This window comes from Heloderma suspectum, chromosome 3, assembly GCF_057233095.1.
Source record: "Heloderma suspectum isolate Gila_16-S chromosome 3, 16-S_ref, whole genome shotgun sequence".
Classification (NCBI taxonomy): Eukaryota; Metazoa; Chordata; class Lepidosauria; order Squamata; family Helodermatidae; genus Heloderma; species Heloderma suspectum.
Genome location: NC_139460.1, coordinates 30,669,803 through 30,689,720, shown reverse-complemented (window position 1 = coordinate 30,689,720; position 19,918 = coordinate 30,669,803). Strand labels below are relative to the sequence as shown.

The 19,918-nt window shown below is 42.2% G+C and overlaps 1 protein-coding gene across 5 annotated transcripts in view; it reads right to left on the bottom strand.

Annotated features, from left to right (window-relative positions):
• The window catches only part of DDX10 (DEAD-box helicase 10), a 269,050-nt gene that overhangs the window by 105,639 nt on the left and 143,493 nt on the right, over window positions 1-19,918 (bottom strand). For 3 of the 5 annotated variants that reach the window (XM_084842749.1, XM_084842748.1, XM_084842753.1), the window contains exons 14-15: window positions 15,659-15,772; window positions 10,221-10,382 (exon numbers count right to left, since the gene is read on the bottom strand). In XM_084842749.1, coding sequence (XP_084698875.1) covers window positions 10,221-10,382; window positions 15,659-15,772 — 276 coding nt within the window. The remainder of the gene's footprint in view (window positions 1-10,220; window positions 10,383-15,658; window positions 15,773-19,918) is intronic. The other 2 variants (XM_084842752.1, XM_084842751.1) reach the window with 1 other exon arrangement.

Sequence of the window (19,918 nt, the reverse complement as noted above, 5' to 3'; positions counted from 1 at the left end):
GTGCTCCATTGCCAAAATGTGTAGTTTTTACTGTTGTTATTTTTTAATTGTTCCAAGGTTTTATTGTTTTAAATTGTTGTACACCGCCTTCATGGCTTTTTTTTTTTTTAGCAGATAAGGCAGTATATAAATAGTAAATAAATAAAATCTATCCACACATCACGGTATAATATTATGGGCATGCACCAAATATTTAAAAACATAGAATAATTTTCCAAGCTCTTGTTAAACATTTAAAAATTGTGTTTTTAATTAATCCAATTTGATTTTATATCTGGATCAGTCAAAGGCTTAAGATATATCAAGTGCAAATGCCTTGAATTATCTGATAATCTTCCAGAAAAAATGCTTGATGAACAAATTCAAAGAACTAACGTGTAATAAACAGGGAAACTTCAAATGCTACCCAATTTTTTCTTTGAGTAGAGCAGGGGTGGGCAGTCTTCAGGTTTGTGGGATCTACTCTGGGGTTATTGTTTTTTAATAGAAACACAAAGTCAACCCACCAGAGTCTGGTGCAAGAGACATACACATAGGGTTGATGTATTGGTGATTATCTCCCCTGCTATTCTGCAAGCACACACAGCCCCAATTCAGTTGAGGACCATGGTGCTTTGAAAGAGGAAGGTTTGAGGTCCACCCTTCCCCATTATCAGCCCCAAATTCCATACTCCCATGGGGTGTGTGTATGGAATTTCTGGATGAAAATGGATGGGAAGGAGGAAGCTCCCACTCCCCTAGCCAGCATAGGCAATGAGGAGGGATGATGGGAGATGTGACCGTCCAGATATTTTGGCCTAAAAGTTGTCCACCCTGGCCTAAACCTGAACTAAGAAACACAAAATCCCCAATTCAAATCTTGCCTCCACCATCATATCTCAGCCTCAGCTCCCTCTTTCCATCTGCAATAGAGAGGAAATCATATGGGCCTACTTTGCAAGATTGTTGCAAGGATTAATGAGATAATTGTATAAAATACTTTGAGTGCTCAAAAGGTGCCATATAAACATTAAGTGTTATTATTCATCTTTTAAATCAATTCTATGGCTGGCAAGCATAGTAGGAGTGTTTTATGAAGTTGCAATTGCCTATTATTAGAGCTCCACCTCCGTAGATAGCGACTTGCTGGATAAAACAGTTCTGCCCTTTATTTGATACAAGGTACTTCCCATTAACTTTCAGCAAGCTCTTGTTTGAATGCCACAAAAGTGCAGAAAGCAAGATCGATCTGTATTTTATTATGCTCTTCATAATTTTAAGCACCTCTATCAAGTCTATTAACTCTTCTTTCAAGGTTAAGTACTTCAAGGCTTCAGATTTACAAGGAAGTGCCATTTTCCTTTTTTTCTCCTATCTCTGCATTGGACCTTTTCAATTTTGTTTCCCACACTGCCAAGTGAGATAGTCAGACTTGTGCACTTGTATAATAATAAAAGAGGATATTTGTTGTCCACCTGTCCATCTATCTGTCTTTCACCCCCATACCTCCAAGACTATGAAACCTAGACATCTGAAACTTGGAATGCATACTAAAGGAACCATAGGAGTGTGCACTTCAGGGCTATATTCTTTTTAAAATGCATTAATTAATTTTAATTATTTTAAATGTGTCCATGTGGTTGAAGCCAGCAGTACATCTTCAGCCACTGGGGGCAGACTTCCCTAACCAGCACATTGCTTTGCAGTCCATACAGTTTGAAGCCAGGGGAGATTAGTAGGTCACAGGACACAGTTATAGGCCTGCCCCCTTCCCCTGCTCAGGGTGGAACATCACATGGAGAGCCCCCATGGATACAGGAGGCTCTCCTCTTCACAAAGTTGCCCTCCATGAGTTCAGCATGATGAGAGTGACAGTGGAGGGAGGTGAGGCTGGAGAGTTACTCCTCCTCACGTGTTTAAACACTTAGAGAACACCTGAACAGGGCTAAAGAGTCATTAGTTGTCCTCACCTGTGGATTCAGAGCTTGGTAGCATAGTCATCTAACTCTATAAACCTAGGTTTCAAACCTGGAAAGGTGGCATCTACAGTTTTTGGTCAATTTGAATGGTGTCTACAGCTCAGATTTCAATGCCTTCCATAGGGTATAACTTCTGTCTTAATACTAAGCATTTTGATATCTCAAATATTTGTTTGACCAAAGTATCTTAGGCCTACACTCGTCACTGGGGTATGGATAGCAAATTTTCCAAGTGTAAGGAATATGAGAATAGAGTAGCAAAATCATTTGTCTTGTTTTCATTTTGAAATAGCCAGCAAAATCAGTTTTAATATTTTAAAACTCTGAAAATGGAAGTAAAGCAATTCAATTTCAAGGACAAATGTTAATGAAGAAGTGTGAAATAACTGATAGAAATATTATAAATCAATGAGCCAGCTCACTGACAAATTCATGAACTCTGAAAATTAAGTTTTGGTACTTCAATTGCCAGAACCAGTTATTAAACAGTTTATCAGTCAATCCTTCAGACTCCTTACATTTTTTCTAATGCATGAATGTAAAACTAGCATTAATTTCACATTTATTTTTGGGTTTTAAAAACGGCTTCAGCAAACAGTTACACTGAAAAAAATGGTTTTAAAGCACAGAATTTGTGAGTAGAAGCAAAACACATTTAAAAGTGTCAACCTTATTAGAAATATTATTATGGGATTGAAGGAGGGTTTTTTATACAATGGAATTTATTATCCTTCATGAAATGAAGGAAACTATAAACAGTAATAAAAGAGTATTGGCAAAGACTACTGACAAAAGTTATCTCTAAGTGATTCTCGATTTAGAATAGTAATGTAGGTCTTGTACTGCATTTTGAGGATTCTTGAATAATGCTGTGGTTTTCATAAAGAGATCTGACAATTTAGTTCTATTTCAAACAGAAATATTGTATTTGGAGAACAGCTGCCTGCATGTTTATAATTTGACAAATTTGCTAAGCATCCTTGTGAATTATTTAGAAAACCTACACATATATTGGAAATAAGTTTCACAGAAGTCCAAGGAACTTATTGCCATATAGTAACTGCAGTTCTAAGAAAGTTAGAGTTAAGTCCCATGGAAATAAATGTTTAAGTCCCCCATGACAAAGCAGTCTGCAGATGAAGAGAACAGGAGAATTTTGCTAAGCATTCTTGTGGATTCTTTAGAACTATCTTACACATAGACTGGCAACAGACAATACCAGAATACTAGACTGCAACACAGGCTAGAACTAGATGCAACCCCATACATGGGTTTGCTGCCAAGAACAGCTAATTCATGTGAAATTCTCCCCCCACCCTCCTAAAGCATTATTATGAAACTATGTTGAATGTAGGGATGTACAAGAATTTTGTTTTGATTGGTTTTTCACCAGAACTTGCTTCATTCATTTACATCCATGAATGCATTCTTGGAGCAAAGTTTGCATATTCCTGAGCTTCTGATTCGATTCACAAAATGCATTCATTAGAAAAATGCGCACTTTAAACATGAACATTTTGAAAAGAAGACACATTTTCACACTTAAGTTAATGGGGAGAAAATATGCATTTGGGTGCGAGCTTTAAAAAATATGCACCCAAATGTGCACTTTTCCCATTAGAACAACAACAAAAAGCTCACATTCGGAAATGGGAATGAGGTGGACCAAGCTTCAAGGTGGAACTCGAACTTGAGCCAATTCTCCTAACACAGGATTGTTGTGAGGAGGTGGATCATGTAAGCCACCCTGGGTCCCTTGCAAGAGGAAAAAAGGCGGGATATAAATCTAATAAATAACTAAACAAATAAAGGAGAAGTGGAGAGAAATGAATAATGCGTATAGAACCATAATTCTTCCATAGAGAATGTTCCACTCATGTCTGCTAACATGGTAGTTCAAAGACATGTACGCTCAAGCGATTGCCCTATCAGGAGGAGAGGGGTGAGTGCAAATTCCCAGACTTCAGAATGCTCTAGAATATTAAGAAACTGGCTCTGCATAGGTGCAGACCCATATATTGGACTTCACACAGACAATGAAGATGATTATGTGAAAACCAAACGGGGTGGGAGCTGGAACACCACAACTCTCCAGTTCAAGAGCAGAAGACTAGCTTGAGTTAAAACTTATCAACTATGCCCCAAGTCCAATGTGGGCAGCATCTATCTGTCAGGGTGGAAACTGAGCTCATAGAGCCCCAGAGCAGTTCTGATTCTGAGGAAGAGCAACAACCTGTGGGAGAGGAGCTCGCTCCTCTCTCACAGGCACAGCGGCAGGGAGAGATTCCTCCTGCCTACATTCCTGGGAGAGATAGTGACCCTGGCAGTAAGAGCGCGGGGGATGGGGCCTTGCTGGACGCTCGGTGCAGACGCAGGGAGCGGCGACAGATGGAGGGCGCCGAGAGAAGGTGCTCTGCCTGCTTGGCGCTAAAACAACGGTCGCATCCCGAGGACCCAAGGGTAAGAGGGAGGACCTCTCCATAGCCCATAAGTTCAGAGTCTTCCCGCTCTTCTCCTTCAAACGGGGATCAACTGCCTTACCTGGAGCTTAAGCTACTCTGCTAACTACCCCAGTGCAGTTCCTTGTTTAGTCGCTGGTGATTAGCATCTGAAAGAGTCATTAAGCTGTAAATGGAATAAAGCCTTGGAAAGAATCCTTTTCGTCTGTGTCTTGAGTTAGCTATTGGAGGGGACTGTAAGAGGCAGCTAGGGCGCTCCTGACACTATCACATGCAATGAGAAATCAGAGCTGACATACGTAGGCTGATTATGCAAGACAATAATACTGACTCAGCTGCAGAAGTTATATGTATGTAACATTCCCCACCCCACCAGGCAGGAGTGCCACCTTATGCCTAGGGGTGGCACTCCTGCCTTTCCCCTCAGTTTCTCTGAGGATGCTACAGCGAAATCCCCAAACCAAGAGGAAAGTGTATTACATACCAAAAACACCTGTAGTGGGGTAGGAGGGAAGCTTATGTGACTGCACAGATGGCCACTCAAAGAACTAGTTACAGGTAAGCAACCTGTCCTTCTTCTTCATGATCTCTGTGCATCCCACATATTTATGTGCTGACTTATCAGGAGGAGGAGGGAACAAACAGGTGGTCAACTCAGTACAGAGAAAAGCACTGCTCGGTCATCCTTTGGCGCTTGAACATCAAGGCTGTAGAGTTTAACAAATGTCATGGGCCAGGATCATGCAACAGCCCTGCATAATTCCTGGAGAGAAACACCTTTTGAAAAGGCAACAACCCTGGTGGAGTGGGCCGATACTGAATATGGTACCAGAAGCTGAGCCAAGGCGTAACACAGTTTAATTGTGTTAGAGACCCAAGCATAGTGTCTTTGTGTCAAAACCAAGAAGACCTTACTTCCCTACCCCCCACCTCCAAATAGTTTTGAGGTCTTTCTGAAGGAAGCCATCCAGTGTAGGTAGAAGGCTAGGGGTCTCTGTACATCTAATGAGTGAAGGCAGGACTCCAAAGGTGTAGTCAGATCCTGAAAAAACACAGGGAGGATAACATTCTGGTTGATACGAAAAGAGGAAACCACCTTCAGTAGAAACGTCAGATCCAGTCTGAGCACCATCTTGTCTCTGTGGAGGGCAGTAAATGGAGGGGCAGAACAGAGAGCAGCTAGCTCACCTGCTCTTTGTCCAGGGGTTATGGCCACAAGAAAGAGCATCTTAAAGGTAAGAAGATGAAGGTTAGATGTGGAAAGAGGCTCAAACTGGTTGGACGTTAAAGCGATCAAAATGACGGAGAGGATCCAGGTAGGAATAGGCTTGGAAACCGGGGTAGGGTGGGGTGGTAGATTCTTAAGTCCCTTGAATGAGAAAAAACTGAAAACACTTGAATCTGACTGTGGAATGCAGACACAACAGCTAAATAGACTCGCAGTAACGACAAGGCAAGTCCCATCTTATGAAGTTTCAAGAGAAACTAGAGAGCATGGTCAGGTGATGACATGAGCAGGAATGGAACTTGCATATCATTAGAATGCTCACCACTTTAGAGCATATGATCAGCGAGTACAGAGCTTTCTAGCTGCTTCTAAGACCCGTACAACATCCACTGGTATGTACAAGAGAGCTTCGGCTATTGGGCGGTACAGAAATGAAATGAATGAATGAATGAATGAATGAATGAATGAATGAATAAATACAAGGGTGTCACATCCGCCAGGGGTTTTTATCTTATAAAACTGAGGTTTTTATCTTATAGTCATGGTCTAAAGTATCATCTGTCACTGAGCTGAATAGATCCCATTTATCAAAGGGCAGATATAGGATCGAGTGCCAGGGGTGTTTCTGAGCACAGGGAATGGGATAGCAGTTCAGATTCTGAAGATGAACCGCTAGACATGGGGGAGGTGTTTTCCCAAGCTAGTCCAGATATGTGTAGGCCTGCTTCTCAAGTTACAAACGTCCAGACGGCTGAGCATGAGGGTCCCTCTTCACACACACCCCTCGAGAGGCAGCGAACAGGAGGAGGCAGGGTCTGGGGAGTATGACCTAATAGACGCCAGACGCAGGCGTAGAGCAAAGAGAGAGAAGGCCGGGGCGGAACTTAGACAGTCTACCCGATTGGCCTTGCGTGAAAAGCTGCATGTAGAGGCCTCATGAGAAGAGAGAGACCTCCCCTCCTTAAGTTAGGCTAGTCAGGCCACCTCCCTCTTCAAACAGCCGGCAACTCGTAACTTCCTTTTGAATCCCCTGAAGGCATTCCTTTGTAGACTTAGAGTCACTGAGAATTTGCATTTGTATGACCCTGTAATCCTGTAAAGTAATGGATTAAAAGCTGTAAACTAAAGCCTATCATCTGTGTATGTTTGGGCTTAGAAGTAAAGTGGGGCTAAAGGAATAAACCTCCTGACATCGAGGTTCTTTGGTCAGGCCTATCGATTGTAGCCACATGTATCTTGGCAGGGTGATGACCCCCACCACAGACTTTGCCCCACAATATGCTATGAGCTTAGCCATGTTAGTTTGTTGGTTGGCTAAGGCAATGGCTTCACTCTTAAAGAGATAGGCAATTTCTTTCTTGTCGTCTGGCAGATATTCAAATAGAGAGGCTGTCTTCTGCCACAAAAATAACTGGTATCAGGCCATGCAAGCTTGGTAGTTTGCGATGTGGAATAACAGTGCGATGGTAGGATACTTTTTGCATCCTATCACATCTAGTTGGCATCCTTCCTGGTTGGTCAGGGGCAAGTGAGGCTTTAAGGAGGAAGGAAGGAAGGAAGGAAGGAAGGAAGGAAGGAAGGAAGGAAGGAAGGGTAATGCTCTGCTCTGAGAAAGGAAAGAAGGACAGGAAATGTGACAGGTCCAGTAGTTTTAGTATGGACAAAATCAATTACTGGATCATTGACTGGGTATCCACTCATGGGCATCCAGTCCTAAAGATGTTGCCATACAGATTAACTGTTCCATGTACAGGGCAATTATCCTCCATCGGCGATGGTGGTGACTGACCTCCGAGTCCTTGGTGATGATTCCATGGGAGGAGCAGATTCTGATTCAGATGAATCCAACTTATAGTCATGAGGATCTGATTCTAGTTGCATTGGTGGAAGTAGCTGTGGCTGGAGGGATGGGAGCTGTTTGAGGAGCAGGAGATGAGCCAGGGATAGATATAGTTCAATTGGCAGGAACTGGAGTTTGTTATTCCCCAGGAACTGCATGTACCAGAGGCCTAGTTGGAAGTGAGGTGGTTGAGACCATGGGAGCCCAAGGCACTGATACTATTGGTTCTGATATCGGAGGCCTGGATAGAGTTGCTGTGATGGAGCAGGGGCATGTGTGGCCGCTGGTCCATGACACAGAAGCCTTTTGGAGTCTGGTGAACCCCTCGAGCTTGGAGAGGGTATGGTTTGAAGTACCATGGACAGTGTCTCAGTGGAGAATCTCTCCTCAATGTCATCCTGTCCCAAGTGCAGGATGGAGAGCAAGAATACCGACTGTTGTAAGGCTCTTGCCAGGAAGATCCCCATCCACTTCTTTGCTAGTAGAATTAGTCAAAGTGCCCTGAGTAGTACAAGCTGGCCAAGTCCCTTCTGGAGTCTGGTGAGCAACCATGGTTATAGTACACAGGGTGAGACCCGAGGTGGCTCTTGATGGGTAATGGCAGGAGGGGGGCAAGGCATCCCTAATCTCCCCTTCTGATGTAGAACCAGCAATGTGAATCAAAGCTACTGGAGATACCTGAGGGGGAGGGGTGCAAGACGTAGATGAGTGAAAGCAAGAGCAGTAGTGGGGGTAGCTGGAGAATGGCAGCATCACCCCATGAAGTCATGGGTGTGGGTCACCGTACATCCCCATCCTCCATCTTTGATTTCTCTTTCTTCTTCAACTCAGGTGCAGAATCAGTGGCTAAAGAGAGTTTGGATTTAGACTCTTTCCATAAAGAGTAGCCTGGAGCTGGTGGTGGGTCTAGAGGAGTAGGTACTGATTATGGCAATACTGATGGTGCAGTCGGAACCATTGGTCAGGAGAATACTAACAAGAATGGTACCAAGGCCGACGATGACATCAGAGCCATTGTGAGAGACAGCTTAGATCCAGTCTGGATTGGACATGATCTAGACTGCTCTATGGGCCTGCTGTTTGTAAAGTGCATTCACATAAGACTGCATGAAGGTGGGAGAGCATTTCTGGTGTGCTTGTTTAGTAAATCCTTGGTAGTGTACATGACTCTACCACATGCCCTTCACCCAACCAGAACAGGCAGAGACTGTGACCGTCTGTTGGCAGGAGCTTACTCCCGCAGTCCACACATTACAGAAAAAGGTCCAAAGGGCCATGGGCCGTTGAGAAAAGAAACCGCAGAGGCAGTAACATGCTACACCAAAGAAAAAAATGCTAAAATGTTGTAAAGAGGGAAGATAAAATAGAGAAAAGAAGAAAAAATGATACTACTAGTAGTATAAGCTCAGCTCAATCGTCAGAAAATAAGCAATTTAGTTGACGAAGGCTCTCAATGATGCAGTTACTGCAGCAGTCAAAGAGAAACTGAGGGGGAAGGTGGGAACACCACCCCTAAGCATGTGCAGGAGGCGGGTATGGAGGACTTCTCACCTAAAAGTCTCAGCTCTAGAAGGTTCTGATGGAGGCTCTGCACAAGTGCAGAACCCGTATGTATGATACACAGAGACACCAAAGAGCTTTAGTACTTTCCTTTAGGTTCGCTGAAAAATAGATTAATTTTTTGTTCTTATATCTATAAAGAACAGGGTGCAATCCTGATATAGGTTTTTAGCTGCTACTAACATAAATGCTATAAATAACAATAATGATCAATGGGCAGTAATGAGATAGAGTAGCATTTATAACTATTGTCTGCTGTCAAGTTCTCAAACTTTCAGCTCTGGTTTATGACAAATAAATGGTCCAGAAACAATTTTTGCATTTTTATGGCCTACAATTTAAGGTTTTTTTCTTAAATGCCAAATAGGGAGTTTAAAGTACCAGCACTAAAACTTTACATTATAGCTGAAATCAATCATATTATACTTACGACTTTTCTTGAATAATTCATTACCATTTCTGATAGTACTCAATCACATCTATGCAAAATGTAGGCATTTAAAGAAAATGTTGTATGCCAAAGGCCTCACTAATACAGGCTTCTCCAGTTCTCATAGTTCTTGCTGGAGAACTGCTTTACACTGCTTCCTATAGGGTCTCCAGGCCCCTTCCCTCCCCTCCCCAAAATTGCCCATATAGGCAAAAATGCAGGGCAGCTGGGGCACCGAGGAGAGGATCCCCTCTGGGCTCCAACCAGCCTGCACAGGATAGTCAGCAGCCTCCAATTTCAAAGGCTGGTGACTATCTGGATAGGATTGAGCACTTAATGATCAAAGCTTGGTTGTTAGCCAACCATCATGAGTGGTTTGGTTGCCACTTCTGCATATTTACTTCTACACCACTCTGTAAACATTTGGAACTAGAAGATCACAACAGACTGGCAGTGTAGTTACTTGCCAGCTAGAGCTGCCTGTCCTCAGGGAATGACAACGCAGGTGTGGGAAATAACCATGTTGCCTGCCCCTTCCCACCTGATCGCCCTGTTTCAAACATCTCAGCAGCATAGGGAGCGATGTTCCAAACACTATAAAGATTTAAACAAGCCATGAAGTTAACTGAAATGTTTCAATGTGCAAAATCTCATGCACACTGAAACATCATGCACACTTATGCACATGTCAGAATTTCACACCATTTCTCAAATACTCCAACAAATGGGATCAAGCTTGACTTACCCTGTGTTTTTCTTTAATTTTCTTCCTATATTCTTCTTTGTCAAATTTGTCCTCTTCCTGCAGTCTCTCTTTTGCTTTGTCTAGATTAATTCCATCAGAATTGTCATCATCTTCTGCTTTATCTTGAACAGATTTTTGTGCTGGTGGCCACTGCTGAATAAACTGAATCACAGAAGAACAATGAGAACATTATTGCTTTCTTCCCTCTGTTTCCAAAGTTTAGAAGGAATGTAGATTATGTAGTCAAAACGGCGCCATCCATGCACAAGACAGCATTATCAGCAGGCTTGGAGGAACCCCAAGGCTTGCAGAAGTACATTAAAAAAAAATAGGAAAAAACCCAAAACCCCAATGGGGGAAGAACCACAAACAGCCTAATGAGGACTGAGCATACTGAATGGACACGTAACATTGATGGATTTTGGTGGTGGCGGGTTGAGGGAATGGAAATTCTGGTGCAAGGGAGGGGGGAATGGAGTATCCTGGAGGCAGGCAAAGCTGACTGACTGGAACACTTAACAGGAGTACTCCACACTGCAACATATTGTTACAGGCCGCGCTTTTACATTTTATCGGTAAACACAGAGTGGCTGCTTCTCACAATATATTTTAAAACCAATGGCAGGACTTCCTTCAGTTGATCTGCAAAGACATGCATACCACAGGATCTCATAAAAACTGCGCAGAGGGGAGAACCACCCAGAAATGTTTTGAATGCAGAAGGTCCCAGAACACCTTCAAGCCATGGTATTTCCCCTTTAAAGGACCAGGTAGGAGGTGATAGGAAGACCTTTGCCTGAAACCTTGGAGAGCCGTTGCCAGTCAGAACAGACAGTACTGGGTTAGATTAACAACTAGTTCGACCCATCATAAGGCATCCTGTGTTCTAAAAACTCTTCGCTGGTTTGGTCCAGAAGAATAGGAGAGATTCACTAGCTAAAATAGTATTTTACTGCACCAGAAGGTCTGTTTGCAGAACACTGGTGAGAATACTTTTAATTTCAGACTGAGACTGACCCAGGCAAACACACTTAGCACTTCATCACACAGAATTTGCAATTAGGCCACTTTCTGTTAAGACACTTCGTCTAGACTCGAGCTGGAGACAGGAAGGCAAGGCAGTCCAATGCTAGTTTGGTCTACACCAGAGCAATGAGTTGTTCAGATTGAGGAGTCAGGTCAGCAGCTTTATACGACCACAAAGAACCCAAAAGGCTTGTTATTTCACCTGATCCTGCTAAGCTAGTAGCGGCAATACTACGCTCTCCCCCACATGCAGTAGAGATACTGTTGCGCAGAAGAGAGAGGGCCAACAGTTCCCTTCTCTAGCAAGGTGCCTGGGTACCATGGCTGAAGTCCCCAGTTTGACACCCCTAGTACCTTATACTATCTATCTGAAGAAGATAGTCAAAAAAATTCACCTGAATTTGACATCTATGCAACTCAAACACTGACATAATTAAAATCAAGAGAAGGTTCAACACAAAGTAATTGACCCAAGCTATCGGGTATACCAGGCGTCCCCAAGCTTTTTGGATCAGTGGGCACATTTGGAAGTCTGAGAGTGTGTTGTGGGCATGCTCACAAAATGGCTGCCCAGAAGGCAAACTGATGAGACCAAAAGAAAAGTAACTTACGCAAGAACCTGACTACAAGACAGAGGTAGAGTCTGAGCTCCAAGACACAAAAATACTCCTTTGAACACAAATAAAAATGGTGCTGGAGAGCACACCTTCACTTTGCAGCATACCAGCTTCCCAGTAAAAAAAAAAAATTAAAAAATCTTAAGAAAAAAATAAAATTAAGAGGGGCAGGAAGCCTAGTGGACACCAACAGAGGTGACTATGCGCACCACATTGAAGACCCCAGAGGTATAGAACAGAAGTTAAGTGAAAAGGAAGAGAGGGCAGCAGCATGCTATTTGAGATCCAAGGTAGAGAGGCTTTGCAGCACGGAGGAGGGGGAAAGGAAAAATGTCAGGGCAGGTAGATGAACCTGATACTATTATGGGGAAAGGGGGAGTTATTGGGTTGGGAAAAGCAAACCCCTTGATGAATGCTGCACAGCAAGGGGGAAAGGAGGAAGCAATGGATGTGGTGAATGTGAGTATGGATATGCGGAAAGTGCACACCAATGAGATGGAGATAACACTCCTCATAAAAAAAAAACTTATTAAGCACCGTAAAATTACTAGGAGCTGTATAAAGTATATTTTTAAGCATGTGTTTATTCAAACTGACAAGACCACATGCACAAATGCCTGAAAAGGCCAGCCTGTGCCTTTAATGTGTTATTTCATTTTACTCGCCCTATGAGATTAGCCCATACTGCTATTTCACATTCTGAATGCAGTGCCACATTCAACATGATCATTCCTCACGCAAATTCATTTAAAAAAAAAAAAGCCTTAACACATTGACCTAATTAAAGAAACTGACAGTTCAGCATCCATGGCTGCCACAGAAACACATTACAGTGCTTCCTAAAAAAAGAAAAGAATGAAATTGTAGTAAATTTCTACCAAGCTACTACAGTCACTATTTATTTGATTTACTTATTTGATTTGTACCCCACCTTTCTTCCAAAATATGGCACTCAAGGCGGTTTACAGGCACAATTAAAATTGATTAAAACAATAAAACAATACATTAAAATACAATAAGAACTTATCAATTACAGAATAAAAAAATTAAAAATAAAAGGCAGCACCCATCCCAACAGACCCACTTATAGGCCAAAGGCCTTCTTGAATAAAGTGGTCTTTGCCAGTTGGGAAGGACAGTAGAGAGGGAGCAAACCCAGCCTCACTTGCAAGTGAGTTCCATACCCTGTGCAGGCACCGAAAAAGCCCTCTCTTGGGTTGCCTCCAAACACGTCTGTGACTGTGGCGGTCTCAAAACAAGGGCCTCTCCAGAAGGTCCTAAGGACTGGGCTCATACGGGAGAAGGGAGTTTTTCAGGTAGCCTGGTCCCAAACTGTATAGGGCTTTATAGCTCATAATCAGCATTCTGAATTCCGCCCAGAAACAGAGTGGTAGCCGGTGAAGCTGCTGTAACAAGGGAGTCGCATGGTCCCTGTAACCAGCCCCGGTCAACAGTCTGGCTGCAGCATTCTGGACCAGCTGAAGTTTCTGCACAGTTTTCAAAGGCAGCCTCACATACAGGATGTTACTCAGCATGTAACTTAGCCATGCGTGACCATGGCCAGATCAGACATCTGACTTCAGGCCTGCTTATGGGAGTTTGGGGTTCGGTGCCACCAGTATGCTGATGACTCCCAACTCTTTCTCTCCTTTCCATCCAAATTCAAGGAAGCTGTTCTGGTTCTAAATTGGTGTTTGATGTCAGTGATAGATGAGGGCAAACAAATTAAAGCTTTGGTACTGCCCTTTTGTCGGCAGTCCCCTGTCTGCCCACCTTTTATGCACCAGCTTTATTGCAAGGTGGCAGAAGATCTCCTAGAGAAAATGCAGGGTCAGGGGTCTATCTCCTGACCCCGACTCTATCCATTGTTTTCAGATTCAAATTAGCTTTTGAAACAGCAATGCACTCAATTATTTTAAAGAGCAAAGCACTGCAACTTCAGCTTAATCAGAGCATTTGCCTTATCCTTCTGTGCAGCTAAAATAAATGTTTCATTTTCAGTATGTCATAGTCAACTGTAATTCCCTACAGAAATTCAGTAGCATAAACATAGCCACAGTGCTAATCCATTGGCCAATCCTATATAAGAATGGCATTTGCCCAATTATGGCAGTTAATCCACTGAAGTGGGTCAAAATGGTTTTGTGAAGGAAGGAACGCTGTTCAAAACAGTGTTGTGACTAACAAATGTTTCACAGATAAAGACCGTATGCAAACATGCAATTTAAAGTGATGGTTTTGACCTTTAAAGCCTTAAACCATTTGGGACCAAATTACTTGAAGGATCTCCTTCATCCATATCAGCCTACCCACACTTTAAGATCAGCAACGGAGGCCCTACTCACTTGCCTACCTTTGAGGGCAGTTCACGAGAGAGAGGGCCTTTTCTACAGTGTCCCCACACCTCTGGAATGGGTTGCCATTGGGGGGTCTGTTAGGCCCCATCATTGTAGTCTTTTAGGAAGGCCCTGAAACCTTACTAGTTTACTCCGGTCTTCCCCGGTTATGTTTTATTGGACTGTTCTGGTTTGTAGCTGCAATTGTGTTGTAGGTTTTTAGTAATGCTAGGCCAGATGTTTTATTCCTGGTATTTGTTGTTTTTATTTTTTTGTTGCTTTGTTACTATATTGGTTTATTCTATATGGGATTTATTGTTGTAAGCTGGCATGGGAGGTGGCCTAGAAATATTTTAAACAAATAAATAGATAAACCTGGCAACCTGTCCTGCAGCCTACCAAGACTTCCCCACTAAACCCACTCGGTATGGCTGCTCTGATGTGCAGGAATTTTAAATTGGCCTTTTGTCACCAACTGCTATGGAAAAGGCCACCAGTCATTGCTTCTGTTAGTTTTACTGTGGACTTGCAGAGCACACTGCTAGAAGTTGGCATTCAATAATGCTACAAATTTAAGTGCACAATCATGAAGACTAGGAAAAACTTTGAAATCATAGTGAAAATACAGCACTGTTCAGGCTTATTCAAAACCACTGATATTTCTGCTAGGCTGGTACGTTTTCAAACTGTGATCAGGGGGACCCATGGGTACCCCCTGAAACATACAAGGGCCTTTTCAATAAGGTGATCAGTAATGCCATACAAACATCCCTGAAAGACAGCCTGGCCATCACTATCCATCTTCTCCGCAATGTGCAGATTCAGGAACGTATTGCGGGAGACCCTACAGGCCTGACCAGAGTCCCTAGGTAAATGGAGGGACCCAGAATACACTGTATGGTGCTGGGGTTCCACAGGCCACTCAAAGGAGTTCCTCGGCAGGCTGTCAGTTGGAGGGTTTGGATAATATTGCAGCTTAATAAGCCAAGATGCGAACAAACCCATTGGTGCATGCAGCCCCTTCGCTCCCTCCTTGGCACAAAATGTCTTCTATTAAGTATAGTTTCCCTGTTTTTTCCGAACCAAGAAACTATGGTTAATTACTTCAGAACAAGCCAGCATATTAAGCCAACTGAAACTATGTTTATCTATCGTGGCATGTTCCAAATTTATTATTCATCGCTTTTCCTACTTTGAACAAAACAGGAAACTATATTTATCGGACAACTTCCTGATTTGTTTGCTTGCTCACACTATGGGAGGTGAGAAGGGGCTGCATGCACAGCCAAAAGTCTTGTTCATATCTCAACATTAAGCCAAGACATGATCATCTGAATGTAGTCAATGTGGGATGTGTTCCGTGAAGGTAAAACATTGAAAACTATTGCTCTACGCCCCAAACAGATACATATGCAGGAACTCTTGCCAATATAAGCAAGCCATTCTTATTTGATCTTACCTCCCCATCTTCAGTAAATACAATTTTTGTGTTTACTTTAAATTTTCTCTTCAAAACTTTTTTAGCTTCTTTTGTTTTAGTTATTTTCTTCTTCATCTTTGAATTTGATGTACTCTATAAAACAACAGATGTAAGACAACCTGGTTAAATTTTAACACATAAAAATTGTAGGCCAACAACAAGCAAGATACACCACTATCACCACCTGCAAAAAGGCACGTCTGTTCTGCAAAAGTGTGTATTAAACTAAAAACAAAATCCAAGCAAGGTTTCTAGTCCTTCAGGTTTTGGAAATATGCTTTAAAATGTGATGTTCAAATATCTCTAGAAAAAGAAGAAAGTTTGGGAAAAGAAACTAAGTACTCAATAACCTGGTCTGCATGATCAAAACAGGTCATGGTGCTAGGCAAGATTTCTACCCTATGGGTTATTGTAGGGTTACTGGAGGGTTGTTTCCCCCTGCAACAAGCCATGCTGCTGGGGTTTGGACAATACGACAAACCATGCCAAAGTGGTGAGTATGGAAATCACGCCTTGCTTATTTTGATTGTGCGAACTGGCATATTGTGTTTCTATAGCCACTCATCAGATCACAGAGAGATGCTGAGACCCCAACCCACAACAGACAGTGGTGTAGCCACCCCAAATTGGGTAAGTAAGAAAGAACATAATGCATCCAGTTATGCAACTTGATAATTTCTGGGTACATCTATCCAACTTTTAAACACAAACAGCAACTTCCTCTTGTTTACTGTAAGAACATTGTCTCAATACTGACTTCCTTCGTAATTGTATACATTTAAATAAATAAAAAGAAGCAACCTTCTTGCTCAAGGCAGCTCACAATAGCCAGTGCAATAGATATTAGATTCTACAAATGGGACCCTGAACAGGAGGCGAGAAGAATATCCAGGGGGCTAGCCACCCTGCAATAGAATGCTGCGGCCTATTTTCACCTCCTGTTCAGGCTGCTATCTGATGATGTCTTCCTCTAGGATATTATCAGATGTAAGAAACTCAAGAAGGACATTCCACTCCACTCCACCCCTTGCTCATTTTCCATTTTTCTTTCGCAGCTGACAGTCAACATTTAGCGGCTGCTGAGCATGCTGAATCCTCACTGGACTGTTCTTTAGGTTTCTTGCCCGCTTCGTTTTTAAAAAAATATTATTTTGTACTGCAAAGCATGATGCTCCCTCGAGCATGCTGGTACCACCCCCTCTCGTTTCTCATTTCTGTCGGCACTCATCACCTCAGTTTGCTGTTAGAGGAAGCAACAAGCCCTAGAGCGTGGTGGTGGTGGTGATATTCAAATCAGTGAGTAATGTGAACTTGAGCATCTAAAAAGATGACAGTACAGCAAACACAAGTTCATTACTAATGATAATACAAAGGACATGATCTGCTGGAAACCTCTCCTGTGTATAAAAGACTGAGAAGGGTGAGAGTTGAAGCGGAACAAAAGTTGGGCTCCTGGTCAGCTCCTGTTCATTTCAATCAGGTTTCAAGAGAATGTTGTGACTGGATGGCTCTAGTGATTTCTACAACATTTGAAAAGTTTGGCAGGTACAAAAAGTAAATGGCACTGCACATTTCTCACCCCACTCTCTTTCAGATTTCACTTTTATATATTGGGTAAGGTACAATTATTCCATTCCTCGCTGAAAGCTACGAGGTTGACAAGCACTCAAAATATTTAATGTGGAACACCTATAAATATGATCTGCCTGTTATACAATTTACAAGATGAGAATACATTCTTCTTTATAATATGATATTTTCCAATACGCTTTTGCTGTTACCAATTTTATTAGCTCACCCCAAAGCTATTTATAAGAACTACTCTTTTTCTAGGAATCATTAATACCATTCAAACTGCAATGATTAAAACAGATTACCTTCTAAGAACGAATTTTGAAATACAGAAGAAATAAGGCTTAGGGGCAACATAATAAATGTCTAAATTAATAAATGCTAATAAATGTCTTTATTAGCCACACTAATGCCTTCAAGGTTCCAATACAAGTTCATTAATTTTGGTTTTAAATTTATAACCAGCTCAGATTATAGCTCAGAGCAGATAAAAGCACCTAATAAAAAATGATAAAAATAACCCTAAACTATCCCATATTTAGTCCCTTGACTGATGCCCACCCATGAAAAAAAAACCACCCATATTGCCTTCAGAAGATGCTCAGGCTCAGCGTTTAATAAACTATGCGGGGGAAAGAATGTCTCAGATCCTCTTCAAATGCTACATTTACATTGGGGTGGGCAACTTCCAGGAGTCCGGGAGCCAATTCTCCCCCTGGAACCCACCAGGGACTGCACCCACTTTGCTGCCGTGGAATTTGCTGCTGAAATTCAGTGCTGCGGCAGTGGCAAAAAGGGCACATTTTCTGCTTAAAATGCAGCATGTGAAGAGCCCATGCCTTGTTTTAAAGTGAAATTGCATACCTCCCTCGCCCCCAGTGCTTCTGAGTCTTATTTTTAAAAGAGTCTTATTTTTAAAAAGAAAAATGCTGCTTTTTTGCAGCTGCTGCAATGCCAAACTCTGGCAATCAGGGTGCAGCAGCCGGTGAGTTTGGGCCAGATTGTCAGGGCCTGCAAATATGCCCAGGGGCACATGTGGGCCACAGGCTGCGTGTTGCCCACTCCGATTTACATGAAGAACGTAATGCAAAACCCAAGTATAGACGATGACATCTCACATTGTATGTGTGTGCTTTTCGCAACTGGACACAGCTTCCCATGTGTTCGGATAGCAGGGAAAACATAAGATTATTAGATGTACACACATCAGATTCATTTTAATTCCTACATACAAGAGCCTTTGGAGTGAAGTGTTATAACTTGTGAAGCAGCCTTCTGAGGACATAGCACAAGAACATCTCTCTCAACCATGCTTTACATGGAAGCTGCCACAGAAGCTGCTTAAAACTGCCTCCATATTGATGGTCACCCCATCACATGACAGTTGAAATGTAGAAAGGAGCTTGCCACATGGCTCACTTGCACCACATGGAAAGTGTCTACTGTTAAACATTTACAATAAAGCACGTAGCATCTAATACATTCACAGTAATACAAAAGGAAGGGGGCAGATAAAGCAATTTTAGCCCTAAAAGATACCAAGCAAGCTTATCTCAGGTATTTTACATGCCAAGTCCTTTTGCTGAAATCATTCAATCCCCCGCCACGCCCACCCCCCGCCCCGGACAACGACAATTCAATTAAACAATGAGAAACATTGTTTCTTATTTCCTATTCCACTGCTCCCATCTTAGTAAGCAAGAAATGGATATTGCTAGTGTGCGCTCTATATCCAAAATAAAGCAGGGTGGGGTGGGGGGAGAAATGAAGGCATAAATATACATTTCCTTGCAGGCTTTAATGAAAATTACATAGTCAATCATATCTTGCCCTCTGGAATCCAATTTTTAACCTGCCACTTTCAATAACTACCTCGAACATTAGGAGAACAGGCAGCTAGAGGCATTCAGAAAAAAAAGCTGGAACCTGATTCATAATTTCATTCAGTAATGTGTCAGGGCTTCAACAATGACAATGTTGAACCCATTTTGTAAGATACCCTGTTGCATTCCTTTTTTAAAAAGTCCCTTAACATTTTAAAGCCTAAAGGAAAATAAAAGGTGCATATCAGATACTGCTTATTGAAATTCAGCTTCCTTAGCTATAGAAATTTACGTTTTGTGGGATTCTTGATCACGCACCTGGGGCAGCAAGTTGTCACCTTGGGGAGACAATGTATTAAATAAAGTAAGATTTTGAAACATATAATGTGATCAATGTAATGCTAAGTAAATTGTGAGCAGAGAGTTTAATTACTTGTTAATTGCTGTAAAATGAACATAGTGTAAAGCAGGGGTGGGCAACCTTTTAGGCCCGTGGGCACATTTGGAAATTTGAGAAACGGTCTTGAGCACAACCATAAAATGGCTGCAATGCGTGGACATGGCCAGTCACAACAGACAAGTAACCTGCCCAGAGGCATTCATGGGACATTAAGATGATAGCAGCTAGAGGCTCCTACTTTGCTTTGAAGCAATCCCAGCTGCCAGTAAGAAAGTATGAACATATTTTTTTATAAAATCTGAGAGTAATGGAGTGTCTCAGTGGACACCAAGGAAGGTGTCTGGGGGCACCACTTTGCCTACCTTTGGTGTAAAGGGTTTAACAAGCTTTATTCATTGCCACAAAAAAGCTTTTTATACCGTTTATTATTTTTTCACAGTTGGG